The sequence below is a fragment of the Oncorhynchus nerka genome, linkage group LG10 (assembly GCF_034236695.1).
Source record: "Oncorhynchus nerka isolate Pitt River linkage group LG10, Oner_Uvic_2.0, whole genome shotgun sequence".
Classification (NCBI taxonomy): domain Eukaryota; kingdom Metazoa; phylum Chordata; class Actinopteri; order Salmoniformes; family Salmonidae; genus Oncorhynchus; species Oncorhynchus nerka.
In genome coordinates this window covers 88,477,596-88,493,418 of record NC_088405.1, presented here as the reverse complement: position 1 = coordinate 88,493,418, position 15,823 = coordinate 88,477,596, and the positions used below count along the sequence as shown (strand labels likewise).

General features: G+C 41.3%; 2 protein-coding genes across 6 annotated transcripts in view; one reads left to right on the top strand and one right to left on the bottom strand.

Annotated features, from left to right (window-relative positions):
* LOC115136214 (glucocorticoid receptor) overlaps window positions 1-3,711 on the top strand; it is a 111,233-nt gene extending 107,522 nt beyond the window's left edge. For all 5 annotated transcript variants that reach the window (XM_029671789.2, XM_029671787.2, XM_065023901.1 and 2 more), the window contains one exon: window positions 265-3,711. In XM_029671789.2, the coding sequence (XP_029527649.1) occupies window positions 265-435 (171 nt within the window). In that variant the 3' untranslated portion in view covers window positions 436-3,711. The remainder of the gene's footprint in view (window positions 1-264) is intronic.
* Window positions 3,712-5,998: 2,287 nt separating this feature from the next.
* Window positions 5,999-15,823, bottom strand: part of LOC115124098 (rho GTPase-activating protein 26-like) — a 244,439-nt gene continuing 234,614 nt past the window's right edge. Inside the window, 4 exon segments of the mRNA XM_065023899.1 lie at window positions 5,999-7,312; window positions 11,298-11,389; window positions 13,222-13,332; window positions 14,640-14,675. Coding sequence (XP_064879971.1) covers window positions 7,224-7,312; window positions 11,298-11,389; window positions 13,222-13,332; window positions 14,640-14,675 — 328 coding nt within the window. The 3' untranslated portion in view covers window positions 5,999-7,223.

Below are 15,823 nucleotides of genomic sequence, written 5' to 3'. Positions count from 1 at the left end.
AACCTGTTACAGAGTTCCAGTATGCATGATGAGCAGTTGAGACTGCACTGTTGTTGTTCTATGTGTATTTGTCAACCTCTTGAGTTAGAAGAGCTCATTAGAATGTGTCACAAGCTTCCTTTTCCAGCTATGCTATCAATGTGAAAGATGGCTTGACACTGTGCACTGTACCAAACAGTAGCTAAGCACCCTTGCATGTTGCTCTGTTGTTGCCAATCTGCGCCTAGTGAAAGACCGCTAAAAAATACCCTGTTGTTTCCACAGATGGTGGGGGGCCTCCTGCAGATCTGTTTCTACACATTTGTGAATAAATCCCTGAGCGTGGAGTTCCCGGAGATGCTGGCTGAGATCATCAGCAACCAGTTACCGAAATTCAAAGATGGGAGCGTCAAGCCACTTCTGTTTCATGCCTTAAACCATGACACAATGCCTTAAAACCCCAGCCTCCCCTGCCTTCCGTCCTCTCGCCCGCCCGCCTGCCAGCCAGCCCCGCCTATTTTCCCTGCAGATGGCCCAGGACCCCCACCAGTACGGATTAATGTAGAGAGAGCATGCTCCTGAATCGGTTTCCAGAGGACTCCGGTGGAGAAATAGAACTTGCAAAGGAGAATGACACAGTGACCGAGCGACAGGTCACAACCTAGACTGACCCTTCTGAATCAAACAAAAACTGTTCTGGAGTCGTGTTTAGACCGTGAATCACTTCATAACAGTAGATTATTGTGAGATTGGAGGAATCAAATTTTACCAATGAAAAGAGATTCATATTTTGAATTGATTTTATGCATGCACACACTGGCTGTTTTTTTGTTTTTTTTACACAAGATTATCAGAAAAGGGAAAACGTGCCTTTTTTTGGTTTAGCTTTGCAGACTGTCTATAGCTATTCTTCTCAAACTGTCAAAAGCAAGTATTTTGCATAGGAATCTAATATAAACACTTTTGTATGCATTTCTATCTGTTAATCACAATGGTAGTTTCTGTTCTCTTAACAGTCATGTTTCTTTTCTCAAGTGGGCCTCTTAATGATCCCCAGAAGTGACCTAGCGAGAGTGAGCTCCTTATGTAAGGTAATCCCACATTTATGTCCAATTTCATTCTCCACAACCTTTCGGTAGTTGTTATACTCAAAAGCATCAATAATGCTTTGTGGTATTAATTATTCATAAGGAGAATTTGGTTCCTGCCCATGTCTGGGCTTATGTCACATACAGAATGTCATAATTCAACAGTGGGGAAAAAAGATTCACATTTGTTATAGGTGAAACATCAGTTCAACCTTTACAGTACCAGTTAAAAGTTGACACACTTAGTCAGTCCAGGGTTTTTCTTTATTTTTTACTATTTTCTAAAAAAAAATATATATATACCAGTGAAAATCAGGTTGAGAGAATGTCAAGAGTGTGCAAAGCTGTCATCCAGGCAAAGTGTGGCTACTTTGAAGAATCTCAAATATAAAATCTCTATATTTTTGGTTACTACAGGGGGATGGGAGTTTGCAGCAGTGGCTAATGATTGTCTGTGAGTGAGAGAGTGAGCAAAAAAGACAGAAAGTAATGACCTGAACAAGTATGATATGAAAACGGATGTATTTATTTCAAAGTTGTCAAACCCTATTTCTTATGATGCGTGAAGCTGAGTTTGAGAGCATACGCACAGTCACTATTCTCTGGGAGTTGCAAATTCTGTAAAATGTCACAAGCTCTTCAGTTTGGCCCCTTTTACCACCACCTGTATGTATTATACTAGTGCCAAACCAGAACTGTGTCATTGTTTTGCTGTCCAAGCATTGTTATTCTATGCTTCAGGGTGCTCATTTTATAAAAAATATTATTGGGTAAAAATAATAAGTACACCAGCTAAAAGAGGAATACAAGTATTGATTGTTGTTCACTAGATCATGTAAATGTTTTCAAGCCATTTTGTATACTTGTACTCTGAGACTCTTGAACTTGCAATGGTGTTTTGTAATGCTATCAAAGTATGGTGACCTGCACATTTCCCTGTGAAAAGGAAGTTCGCCGTCCCCGCTACAAGTCATTCTCTCTCTCTTGAGGTAATCGCCACACACCAGCTTATGCCATGTAAAAGCCCAAAGTAAAATGGCTTTTGGAGTGCAAGTGCAGAATCATTGCTATAAGGCTTTCTACTTGGCCTTATTCTAACTTCTAAGCTCCTTCTTCGTAATCATTATGCCAGGATTGTTAACAATGGCAGCCATGTGGTCTAACTACCTCATGTAGTCATCCTTTCAGTCAGACTGCTGGAATGACCACGTGAGATGGATCCCCTGGTGATTGCTCTCTGCGCGTGTTTTGGGGGGGAGATTGACATATTTTGGTTTACTTTCACGTAGTGTTAGAGGACTGTCTCTGTTCTGGTCTTCGATTGGTCAAGCCAGCTTGATCATATCCTAATGATCACTGTATTGCCGTAGATGTACGTACATATAGGGTAACATCCCCTGAAGTTTTGATTAATACATGTTTCATGACAACTTTTGACAGAATACCTGTATATTCCTATACAAATGTTTTTTTGTTTGTTTTCAAACAAGTTTCACTTAAGGCCTTGCGAAAGGGAGACAGAGAGCCATATAAAAATGTGGGTTTAAATTCAGGAAAACTTAACTGTCAATGCTTTTGAAAATGGATTTCTTTTAAAACTATTTTCAGTAATTTTGAATATCAGTTTGATCCTCTTTGATATGAATAATTTTACTGTCTTTTTGTGCATTTGATGAGTAAGACAGTAATTGTTTTATTTTTCTGTTGGTTTGTGTTTGACAAAGATAAATGTATTGCATATGTACTTAGAAAGTGTTAATATGTTGTCTGACTAAATATAAATTCTATAAATCAATGGGAAAGATTATATGAAAGACCACTTTGTTTTAGAAAATGTGGGTTTTGGGAGGGGATGAAGGACTGGAGTATATTTTGTATAGTGCAACAGAGTTGCCAAAGCAGAGAGATCAGAAGTATTCAAGCAGCCAGTTACATTTACAGTAGCACTTATTATCCAATTATAGTACCTATTTTTAAATATATTTTGTAATGGTCTAGGCTTTGGTCTCTTGTATAGTGCTGTGAGGATTAACCAGTCATTTAAAAATAGATTTAAAAAAAGATATTTGTGTGAAAGTAATCTACCAGAGAATTTGCACTACCACGTTTCATAATAAATAGGAAAGGAGGTAGGTCTGTACTCAAGTCTTTGCAGTGAAAGAAAAGAAATTGTAGTTTTTCACTGCAAACACTAAATATTGACCTGCCTCATTTCAGAGTGATTTGTTTTGGTCTACGAACCACAAAAACGGCCTACAAGAATCTACAAATATATGTTAATTCACTACCTCATCTCAACCTCATACTGGTTGAGAGAGTATTTTCTGTATAAAATACATGCAAATAGTATCTTTAAAGATTGAGGGCAGATCATATTTCACTGGTATATGGCTTTCATTAAAGTCTGTTCTGTTTGTATTTCAGTTCTGTACATGTAATCCAAATGTAAAGAATATATACATTGTCTATTTGTTTACAAAATAGTTTGTATTACCGCTGTCAATGTCAATATTTTCACCAATTTGATTGTTGGACTAAAATGTCTGTAGTTCTGGTTGCTCTAGTTTCACTTCACGACCTCCTAGATGATTATCAAATGTTTCTCCAGATAAACCTGTTCATAAAATAAAAGGTTGCTCAATCATTTCTCAAGTCATTTCTTCGGCCTCCAAATTTGTCTTGATGAATGACACATTTTTCTTAACTCTGTTTGTTGGATGACATCAGACATAAAAGTTAACAGGAACTTCAAAGGAAATGACAATTTCCATATCACTGTGTATAAAATGTTTTGACTCCATCAAACTTTCTGGAGCTGGGAACCTGTTCACCACCTGAGGAAATATTTGAGAAATGACCGTAAGCCTATTCCGTGTTCAACTTCGAAAGGGCTTACGTTGCTAACATAGCTGGTTTGAAGTCACTGTGAGGTCATGGATGGGAGTTATCTGGAGCATTATAAACCGGGTAGTTTGAGATCTGGATGCTGATTGGCTAAAAACAGTGGTGAAATCAGACAATATATCACAGTATGATGCAAAATCTTTTGTTTACTGTTCTACTAGTTACCTAATTACCTGTTCTACTAATTACCTTGGCAACCACTTTCTAATACCAATAAGGCACCTCAGGGGTTTGTGGTACAGTATATGGCCAACATACTGTACCACAGCTAAGGCATGTATGAAGGCACTCCAAGTTGCGTTGTGCTTAACAGCCCTTAGCCGTGGTATATTATTGACCCTATACAACCTCCGTGATTAGGTCAATTTTTAATTGGGGTGAACTGTCATTTTAATATCAGCCAGCTTCGTTATCATAATCCTCATTTGGCCAGGGTCAAAATTATTTGGGCACAATTTATCAAAACCTTTTGCAACGGAAAACAAAAATGAGTGCATAACAAATACAACCCAGGTATGTTTTGGCTTCAATACTACGGGTGTCAAATGTATCCACAGAAGGTGGGGTTTTCCTTTCAATTAAGACCTACACAACCAGGTGATGGGGAGTTCTTTACTAATTAGTGGCCTTAATCAATCAAGTACAAAGGGGGAGCAAAAACACGCAGACACTCGGCCCTCTGCGGAATGAGATGGAATTCCCTTTATTTTGAATACGTTTTTTCATATCGAAAATTGTTATATTAGGGTTGTCTACTCAGAACCAGTAGCGGTGCGTGGGTAAAATCACTGTGGATGTGATATACCACACCTTTGTTTCATCACAAAATAGGAGAGCAACCTCTGTCCAGTAACACAGTTATAAACTATAAAGACACTATTTCAATTTCAATGTCATTAAATCACCTCTGCTTAGTCTAATATAGTGACAACTAAATAATACCAAAAACAATTTGGTTCAATGTAAACGAAACATGATGTGGCTGTCCATGGTTCTGATTCCTCTGTGTTTGTGCAAGTAGAAAAACATGTTGACTCACCCTACTTGTAGAGAAACGCCAATGCCATCCTCTCTTCCAAGTTGACGAAACGGTCTTACAGTACACGTTTTAATTTCATGTCCTAGGGTACCTGGCTATAATTCTTGTTAGCCTAACTTCCTTTCATGGACGTTAGCTCGTTAACATTAGCATTCTACATCTAGCTACATATTCAACTTCCATCCTCTCAGGCCAGAGGCACAATGTATGAATTAATGGTTGGATCAGAATAGTCGTTATAATCATTGGCCAGTACGGAGAATTAAGGAAAATCACAAGTCTAAATCCCTATTTCCATCCATGGCTAATTTAGGAAAGGGACAATTTGGCTAGCTGGCCATCGGAGGACAACTCAACGAGATGCAACAATTCAATTTTTTTCTGTCACTGACGTATGCTCTCGATGGGATTTGATAGAAGCCAAATTAAAGCTGGCTTCTCTTGACACTTTTTTTGGTGCACCAGGACCATACACAGTTGAGCTCGTTCAGTTTAGCTCAAAGCTATGGGTGGCAACAATGTCATACTCGTTTGGGCCTGACAGCATCAGATAAATGGCCTACATGTAGAGAGACACAGGGGCGCTCTTTCACTCGCTCGGATGCTTTCTCCTGTGATATACATTCAGCCTTTTGTAAACTGAAGGAAAATTATGAAACAGACGAAATATATATATATATTTTTTAAATCATAATCTTGGAAAGAAATTTTGGGTTCCCTTGGCATCCATTATGACATGCCAGTGCTCAGAATAGGTCTATAAAATCCAAGGCATTGAGACATTTATTTGTACCTTTATTTAACTAGGCAAGTCAGTTAAGAACAAATTCTTATTTTCAATGACGGCCTAGGAACAGTGGGTTAACGGCCTGTTCAGGGGCAGAACGACAGATTTGAACCTTGTCAGCTCGGGGATTTGGACTTGCAACCTAGTCCAATGCTCTAACCACCTAGGCTACCCTGCCGCATGAAGAAACTAGGACAGATCTGCGAGTTCAATGTTGGTCTTTAATAGATTATCTTCTATACAGCCTTGTTCATGATTCATTTGATCAGAAAGAATATTCAGGCTCCCAATGGACAGGAAATCAATGACACAAAAAATGTAGCAACTAAAATGCTAAAAAACAAATCAGTTAATATGCTACAATACAAAATGTGATACTTAGAAAATGATACCTTATCAAACGTATTTACAATGTTAATACACTCTAAAAGAATACAGTTCAGATCTCAGCTTTGAAAATGTATATAAATAACACAAGTGGTCTAGTTTCACATTAAAACATTTTTTACCTGTTAAGAAAAAGAAAAAAAAATTCAGTTAATGAAAACAGTTCAGTTAACTTTCTAGGTTTTTTGAGACAATTTCACCCAGTAGTTCCATTTTTTTTAATTAAAAAAGCTATTAAATGTGTGTAACCGGGAGTTAATATATGCTCCCACCGCTGTACTGTTTGGTACAACAGCAGCTGTGGTCTATTTTGTCTAGGGGAATACCGGGTTGCCAATGCAAGGCACTCACATTTATAGCGATACTCGCTGAAAAATACCCCCCTATCATTTAGAGATGAAAGCCCCCCACACAGTCAACTCCATTCATTGTGACATTTGACATTTTAGCAGACGCTCCAGAGCGATTTACAAGAGCAATTAGGGTTAAGTGCCTTGCTCAAGGGCACAACAGACTTTTCATCTAGTCAGATTGTGGATTCAAACCAACGACCATTGGGTTACTGGGCCAACGCTCTTAACCGCTAGGCTACCAGCCGCCCTGTTCCTACAGGCAGTACACAGGAAGAGAAGTTGGACAGCAGTCCAAACCTCAGACCAATTACTTTTTTCCCACCCCAAAATGGAAACATATTCCTAAGTTCCAACAACTGATAATAGAAGATACTAAAAGCAGTGGCAGTGCAATTCAATGAACTAAGGACTGTCACACACACATACACACACACACACACACACACACACACACACACACACACACACACACACACACACACACACACACACACACACACACACACACACACACACACACACACACACACACACACACACACACACACACACACACACACAGTCTGCTGCTGAATTCCAGATTCATGACCATGCACAGCAGGGAGCACTCTGTGCTCCAGACTTCCAATAAGCTGCAGGGAAACAGTGCAGCTGCGTGGTCTCTCCAGTTCAGTCCTGATCCAGGACTACACAAACTCCACATAGTTCTCCGGTATCAGGCCCGTCCTGCCGTCCAGGGTGCCTTCCAGCCAGCCTGGCTCCCTGGAGGAATGAACTGAGGGATGAGAGACAGATGCACATAGCTGAGCTGTTCTCAACCGTTGACCGCCTCTCATGTTATCCAACAGAACATTAGATATTCCTCATTTGAAAGCAGAGACCAATATGGTGAGTAGCTACTGACAGCTGGGACAGTGGCACTCTGGTGGTTATGGGAAGAATCAGAGGGGGGTGACACACACCACTGCATACTTCTTGAGAAGGCGGTATAAGATGAACAAGACCCCAGTGTGCAACTGTGACCCCTAGCAGCATTGATGACCCCTAGCATTATTGATGACCCCTAGCAGCATTGATGACCCCTAGCAGTATTGATGACCCCTAGCAGTATTGATGACCCCTAGCAGTATTGATGACCCCTAGCAGCATTGATGACCGCTAGCAGCATTGATGACCCCTAGCAGCATTGATGACCGCTAGCAGCATTGATGACCCCTAGCAGCATTGATGACCCCTAGCAGCATTGATGACCGCTAGCAGCATTGATGACCCCTAGCAGCATTGATGACCGCTAGCAGCATTGATGACCGCTAGCAGCATTGATGACCCCTAGCAGCATTGATTCCCCAAGCCACAATGAAAACATGAAGCTCCATTACAGGCTGGCTGTAGATACAATTTACATAAGGGGTCATTGCAATTACATACATTATTGTAAATGTATCAGTCCATAGGTCTGTGTTTTCTATATTTTTAAAACAAAAAACCTATAAACAAAATATAGGCACTGAGAAATGACAGGTTACTCAGAGAGTTGACAGGTTACTCAGAGAGTTGACAGGTTACTCAGAGAGTTGACAGGTTACTCAGAGTTGACAGGTTACTCAGAGAGTTGACAGGTTACTCAGAGAGTTGACAGGTTATTCAGAGAGTTGACAGGTTACTCAGAGAGTTGACAGGTTGCTCAGAGAGTTGACAGGTTATTCAGAGAGTTGACAGGTTATTCAGAGAGTTGACAGGTTATTCAGAGAGTTGACAGGTTACTCAGAGTTGACAGGTTAGTCAGAGAGTTGCCAGGTTATTCAGAGAGTTGCCAGGTTATTCAGAGAGTTGACAGGTTATTCAGAGAGTTGACAGGTTATTCAGAGAGTTGACAGGTTATTCAGAGAGTTGACAGGTTACTCAGAGAGTTGACAGGTTATTCAGAGAGTTGACAGGTTTTCAGAGAGTTGACAGGTTATTCAGAGAGTTGACAGGTTATTCAGAGAGTTGACAGGTTATTCAGAGAGTTGACAGGTTATTCAGAGAGTTGACAGGTTATTCAGAGAGTTGACAGGTTACTCAGAGTTGACAGGCTATTCAGAGAGTTGACAGGCTATTCAGAGAGTTGACAGGTTACTCAGAGTTGACAGTTTATTCAGAGAGTTGAGAAGAGAACTTCTGCACATAAATGAGTGTGAAAACTCACTTGTTCTATTCAATCCGTATTGCGGAAGTTAAGCGTTACAGCGCAATTGACATTTTAAGGCAATCAAATTTCACAGTAAACACTGCATATGTCAGTCCAATCGGAAATGACCTTTATATTTCTATCACGCAATCAGCTTTCCAGACTGAATAAAGCCCCTAGTCTTGTTTTGGTAGCTAGGAACTGTAGCTGGGAACTGTAGCTGGGAACTGTAGCTGGGAACTGTAGCTGGGAACTGTAGCTGGGAACTGTAGATGGGAGCTGTAGATGGGAGCTGTAGATGGGAACTGTAGCTGGGAACTGTAGCTGGGAACTGTAGCTGGGAACTGTAGATGGGAGCTGTAGATGGGAGCTGTAGATGGGAACTGTAGCTGGGAACTGTAGCTGGGAAAGCATAGGGAAACATTTCCTAGAGCACTATGGACCCTAGGGTGTTCCTCAAATGACATCCTATCCCATACAGAGTGCACTACTTTTCACCAGGGCCCTATTCCCTATATAGTGCGCTACTTTAGACCAGGACCCTATTCCCTATATAGTGCGCTACTTTAGACCAGGACCCTATTCCCTATATAGTGCACTACTTTAGACCAGGACCTCATACAATAATTGTTCTTCTTTCTTCCTGTACCTGAGCAACCTGGGTGGCTGATTCCCACGCTGCTAATCTCTGCTTTTCCCAGATCATCAGACCCTTGACCCAACCAGACATGCACTATAACCCTTCTGCTTCTAAGACAGGCTACACTGGGTTTGGACATTCACACAATGTATTTCATAAAAACTTAATAACAGTTTTAATCTATAACCCAACTCGCTCAAATGGCTGCTCTGCCTACAGTAAATGTCACCCTGATTCGTGAAGCATTACAGCGTTACAGATTCCGGGGGTTTCCCATTGAGCGGACATATGCAGTGTTTACTGTGAATGCAGTCTCTGATAAAGGTCGAAAATTGGCTTTACATTTCAAACACACTGTAAAACTGAACTTCCTCGATGCGGAATGAATAGAGCCCTTAGTTATCGTTTTAAACAATATGAAAGCTGTTTTCATTAGGACAGAGAAAAACGGCTTTAACTAAAACAGAGATAGGATTTGGGGCTTTATTCAATCAGCATTGCGGAAGTTCAGCTCAACAGCGTGATTGAAATTTAAAGGTGATGTTTCTTGCTTTTAACGGAGACTGCTTTCACGGTAAACACTGCATAAATCGGCACAATCAGAGATGACCTCTTCCATTTGTATTCTATCGCGTAATCTGTAACGCTGAATAGAGCCCTTAGTGTTAAGAGTGGTGAGGTTTCGGGGTGATTAAGATAAAGTAACAGTAGAGACCTGTGGCCCCTGGAGGCTTGGCTAGGATCAGGTTCCTCCCTGGAGGAGAGAAGAGGTGAGGCAGCCTGGCCCTCCACCCTGCTACCTCTGCTCTCTCCTCCTCCTCCTCCTCCTCCTCAACCACACACTGGTACCAGGGAGGACGATGAGGGCAGAGAGGGAGGTCATAGAAAACCCCTGGCTAATTTCTCATGTGACCAGTATATCATGTATTCAGAAAATATTCAGACCCCTTGACTTTTTCCACATTTTCTTACGTTACAGCTTTATTCTAAAATTAATTAAATAAAAAATGTTCCTTATCAATCTACACACAATACCCCATAATGACAAAGTAAAACAGAAATACTATAAATAGGATCGAGGGAAAGATGAAAGGAGCAAAGTACAGAGAGATCCTTGATGGAAACCTGCACCAGAGCTCTCAGGACCTCAGCCTGGGGTGAAGGTTCACCTTCCAACAGGACAACGACCATAAGCACACAGCCAAGACAACGCAGGAGTGGCTTCGGGACAAGTCTCTGAATGTCCTTGATTGGCCCAGCCAGAGCCTGGACTTGTACTCGGTCTAACATCCCCGTAAAGACCTGAGAATACCTGTGCTGCGATGCTCCCCTTCCAACCTGACAGAGCATGAGAGGATCTACAGAGAAGAACGGGAGAAACTCCCCAAATACAGATGTGCCAAGCTTGTAGCGTCATACTCAAGAAGACTCAAGGCTGTAATTGCTGCCAAATATGTTTCAACAAAGTACTGATAAAGGGTCTGAATACTTACAGTATGTAAATGTGATATTTCAATGTTTTATTTGGAATAAATTAGCAAAAAATACAAATAAAACAGTTTTGCTTTGTCATTATGGGATATTGTGTGTAGATTGATGAGGGGAAAAAACAATTGAATTATTTTAAGAATAAGGCTGTAACGTAACAAAATGTGGGAAAAGTCAAGAGGTCTGAATACTTTCTGAATGCACTGTATTGTGTTATAATAATAATAGGTCTACCATCCCACATTTTCCCACCCTCTGCACGGTATCTGAGAGGATTTGACAGCTGCAACCAATCTGGTAGTAGCTCCACCTTGCTCTCTGATGGGCTAGCTGGAAGTCTCACCATATTGTTTATACCAACCAAATCCGTTCAGATATTCACAAATGCACAGGGCGTAGGGTTTAGGGGTCCATTTGGGATTGGGACACGGTTATTTAAGAGTCACAGTGGTCCATACTCACCATTTTCAAAGGTGGTCCCTGCGATGAATGAAAGCTCAGAGTGGTGCTCGGCTTTGCAGGCGTAGAGGGCCCTAGCCTGCCTGCCTGGGACGCTACAGAGGGGGAGGGAAAATAACATGTTATAATCCAACTCACTCGGATACCACATTGGGCACTTTGAGTGTCCCACCACTCCTAACTGTCGGGAGCAACGACAGGTGAAGCTCCAACTGTACCAGAGTGTCTTATAACATCGTCGCTCCCATATGGAAAGTCTCTGTGTGCCTATAATTCACTTTTCCCTGATAGTCATCAACTGTATAAATACATTTATACAGTTTGACAATGAAGTTTTTATTTTTGATCCTTTATTTAACTAGGCAAGTCAGTTAACAACAAATTCTTATTTACAATGACAGCCTCGGAGCAGTGGGTTAACTGCCTTGTTCAGGGGCAGAACAACAGATTTTTACCTTGTCAGCTCAGGGATTTGATCTAGCAACCTTTCAGTCACTGGCCCAACACTCTAACCACTAGGCTACCTGCCACCAAAGGTAGCCATCTTGCTTTACAAGAAGTGTGTCCTTGTAAAGCAAAAAGCAGTAACGAATATGCTATATATCCGACAGATATTTACACAGCTCCCCAAAAAAGGCCCATGGTTATTCTGAACCTGTCTAAACCTGACTCAAGGTATTTATAATCTGGAGTATATCTGTCTAGACCTGACTCAATGTATTTATAATCTGGAGTATATCTGTCTAGACCTGACTCAAGGTATTTATAATCTGGAGTATATCTGTCTAGACCTGACTCAAGGTATTTATAATCTGGAGTATATCTGTCTAGACCTGATATCTGTCTGTCTAGACCTGACTCAAGGTATTTATAATCTGGAGTATATCTGTCTAGACCTGACTCAAGGTATTTATAATCTGGAGTATATCTGTCTAGACCTGACTCAATGTATTTATAATCTGGAGTATATCTGTCTAGACCTGACTCAAGGTATTTATAATCTGGAGTATATCTGTCTAGACCTGACTCAAGGTATTTATAATCTGGAGTATATCTGTCTAGACCTGACTCAAGGTATTTATAATCTGGAGTATATCTGTCTAGACCTGACTCAAGGTATTTATAATCTGGAGTATATCTGTCTAGACCTGACTCAAGGTATTTATAATCTGGAGTATATCTGTCTAGACCTGACTCAAGGTATTTATAATCTGGTGTATATCTGTCTAGACCTGACTCAAGGTATTTATAATCTGGAGTATATCTGTCTAGACCTGACTCTGTCTAGACCTGACTCAAGGTATTTATAATCTGGAGTATATCTGTCTAGACCTGACTCAAGGTATTTATAATCTGGAGTATATCTGTCTAGACCTGACTCAAGGTATTTATAATCTGGAGTTTATCTGTCTAGACCTGACTCAAGGTATTTATAATCTGGAGTATATCTGTCTAGACCTGACTCAAGGTATTTATAATCTGGAGTATATCTGTCTAGACCTGACTCAAGGTATTTATCTGAATTTCCTGCCTACATGCATAACCATTTTTGGAAGTCTGATAGACTGGCTGTATCCTGAATCAACCAAAGATGAGCCCGTGATCCACCTTACACCTTACTATAACTCTTCACACGACTGAGCCAAGCTGAGCTGAGATGTACTGCGCTGGCCTGGTTACACGTCTGCCGTTGTTTCTGGGAAGGAATAAATTAACCTGAGCTAGTATAGTAAAATTCAAATTGGCGTGATAGTGTGAACAGGGTAAGCCTCTCAGGGTGATCAGGAACTATCTGTCAGTGATCATACACGGTGGTGGGGGTGGGGCAGAGGGAGTGCAGCAGTGAGGCGGAGCTAAGCTCCAGAATTGGCATCGTGAGTAGAAGGTGCAACCGAAGATGGCGTGTTGGGAGGACGTGGTGACAGACCTGATGGGGGAGGAGTCACTGGAGGTGGAGGAGGCTGGCTGGGGGCTGGAGGGTGCGGAGAACATCGGCCAGGAGGGGGAACGTGGTGAGGTGGGGCTGGGTGAGGCTGGGCTGAGAGACACACATACACAACATCCACTGTGACTAGACTGTCAGCGACTACATGGAGTGGTTATACTATATCCAGTATCTAGTGAGACAACCCGTACAGGCTGCATACAGGCATCAGCTGGAACTAAGCATTAGCTAAAACTAAGCATCAGCTGGAACTAAGCATCAGCTGGAACTAAGCATCAGCTGGAACTAAGCATCAGTTAAAACTAAGCATCAGCTGGAACTAAGCATCAACTAGAACTAAGCATCAGCTAGAACTAAGCATCAACTGGAACTAAGCATCAACTAGAACTAAGCATCAGCTAGAACTAAGCATCAGCTGGAACTAAGCATCAACTAGAACTAAGCATCAGCTAGAATTAAGCATCAGCTGGAACTAAGCATCAGCTGGAACTAAGCATCAACTAGAACTAAGCATCAGCTAGAACTAAGCATCAGCTGGAACTAAACATCAGCTGGAACTAAGCATCAGCTGGAACTAAGCATCAGCTGGAACTAAGCATCAACTAGAACTAAGCATCAGCTAGAATTAAGCATCAGCTGGAACTAAGCATCAGCTGGAACTAAGCATCAACTAGAACTAAGCATCAGCTAGAACTAAGCATCAGCTGGAACTAAACATCAGCTGGAACTAAGCATCAGCTGGAACTAAGCATCAGCTGGAACTAAGCATCAGCTGGAACTAAGCATCAACTAGAACTAAGCATCAGCTGGAACTAAGCATCAGCTGGAACTAAGCATCAACTAGAACTAAGCATCAGCTGGAACTAAGCATCAGCTGGAACTAAGCATCAACTGGAACTAAGTATCAGCTGGAACTAAGCATCAGCTAGAACTAATCATCAACTGGAACTAAGCATCAACTAGAACTAAGCATCAGCTAGAACTAAGCATCAGCTGGAACTAAGCATCAGCTGGAACTAAGTATCAGCTGGAACTAAGCATCAACTGGAACTAAGCATCAGCTGGAACTAAGCATCAGCTGGAACTAAGCATCAGCTGGAACTAAGTATCAGCTGGAACTTGGTTGTTCTTTGTTTCAGACGCAAGTAAACAATGGTAATTCCCATCAGATTAGAGTTGTCATAGTTTGATGACATCTGCGATATAATATATCTGATTGTGAACAAAGATCAGGGTGCATTTGAATTATAGCTCAGTACGTATTGAGTTGGAACTGGTAAGAACGCTAGGTGATTTGTTATTGTGATGGCACAGACACATCTTGACTGAATTATCTTGTTATTTGTGAGCGATTCGTGTCATTGGTTAGTGACGAAAGGGTGTGAAGAACACGTCCATACCTCGTTGGGATACTGGTGCGGCTCTTTGGGTTCAGCCTGGAATCACAATGGAGGAGTGAGTTAGTCATGCTGCTTCACATTACACTGTAGTGAAGAGGTTATTAATGAGGCATGCTGATGCCTACAGTATATTTAATCATGCATAGGGTCACTGTGCCGCTATGTGCAGTTACTTTTAGAAACAGCCATTAGTGACAACAGTGCAATCCATGAATAATACTTTCCACATAGCAAGCTCTGCCTGTTGTAACAACCTCCCACAAACAGACTGACCCAATCTGCCACACATGAAATACCCCAAGGTGTTCAGATAAATATTTTGTCCTTTTTTTAAGGTTTTAAACCAATCTTATAATCTACATCAGATACACCTCTACCTTTGTTTGTCCACCATTTTTAATTCAAAGCAAATGCATCTTGTTCTTTCAACACCGCGGCATATATCTCTGCCATTCCCCTGCCTAGCAGCAAATCTCTGCTCCTCCTCCCAGAGCGGCACGCTTCGCCTGAGCTGGCTTAATGAAACTGATCCCACGTTTTTTTTTCACATCGTCCATCAATCTTGACAACATCATTCAATTACAGTGCGCCAGGCCCAGAGAGCTTTATCAGAGGGGGTATCAACACTGCCAGACTAAATAAAGATTACCGTATTACGCCTAGTCTGCTACCCCCCTAGGTTACTAAACAGCCTGTAGGCCAAATGTAACGCAGGATATTACTGGTCAGGGCAGGGGGCCTTGTTGCATTAATGGAGAGAACACAGGCAGGGCAAGTGAAATGTCAACACAGTTCTCCTGCAACAGCGTAATCAAATTAAGATCCTACATCTGTAGTGTTTTCCACTACGTCTCCAAGAATTCCACTTTGTAAGAAGGAAAGTCACCTTAGCAGCATTATGAGTAAATTATATTTGTACTCCCAAAGCATGTAATAACTGTATTACTCTGTCATCTGTCTGTTTATGATGTCTGAATGGCTCTTAGCATATTATTGGTGCGTTTCTCAACCTTTGGAAATACTTAATGTGCCTGAGAATTCTAATTCCATCTGGTTTGTGTTCTTGTCTGCAAAGGGTCAGCTGAATTTAGTACTTCTCTCATTAGAACAATTGGCTACAGATCCGTCACTAATCCATAACTGGACATATTGCTGTCCATGTCTTGTTTTTATGACCTGCTCCC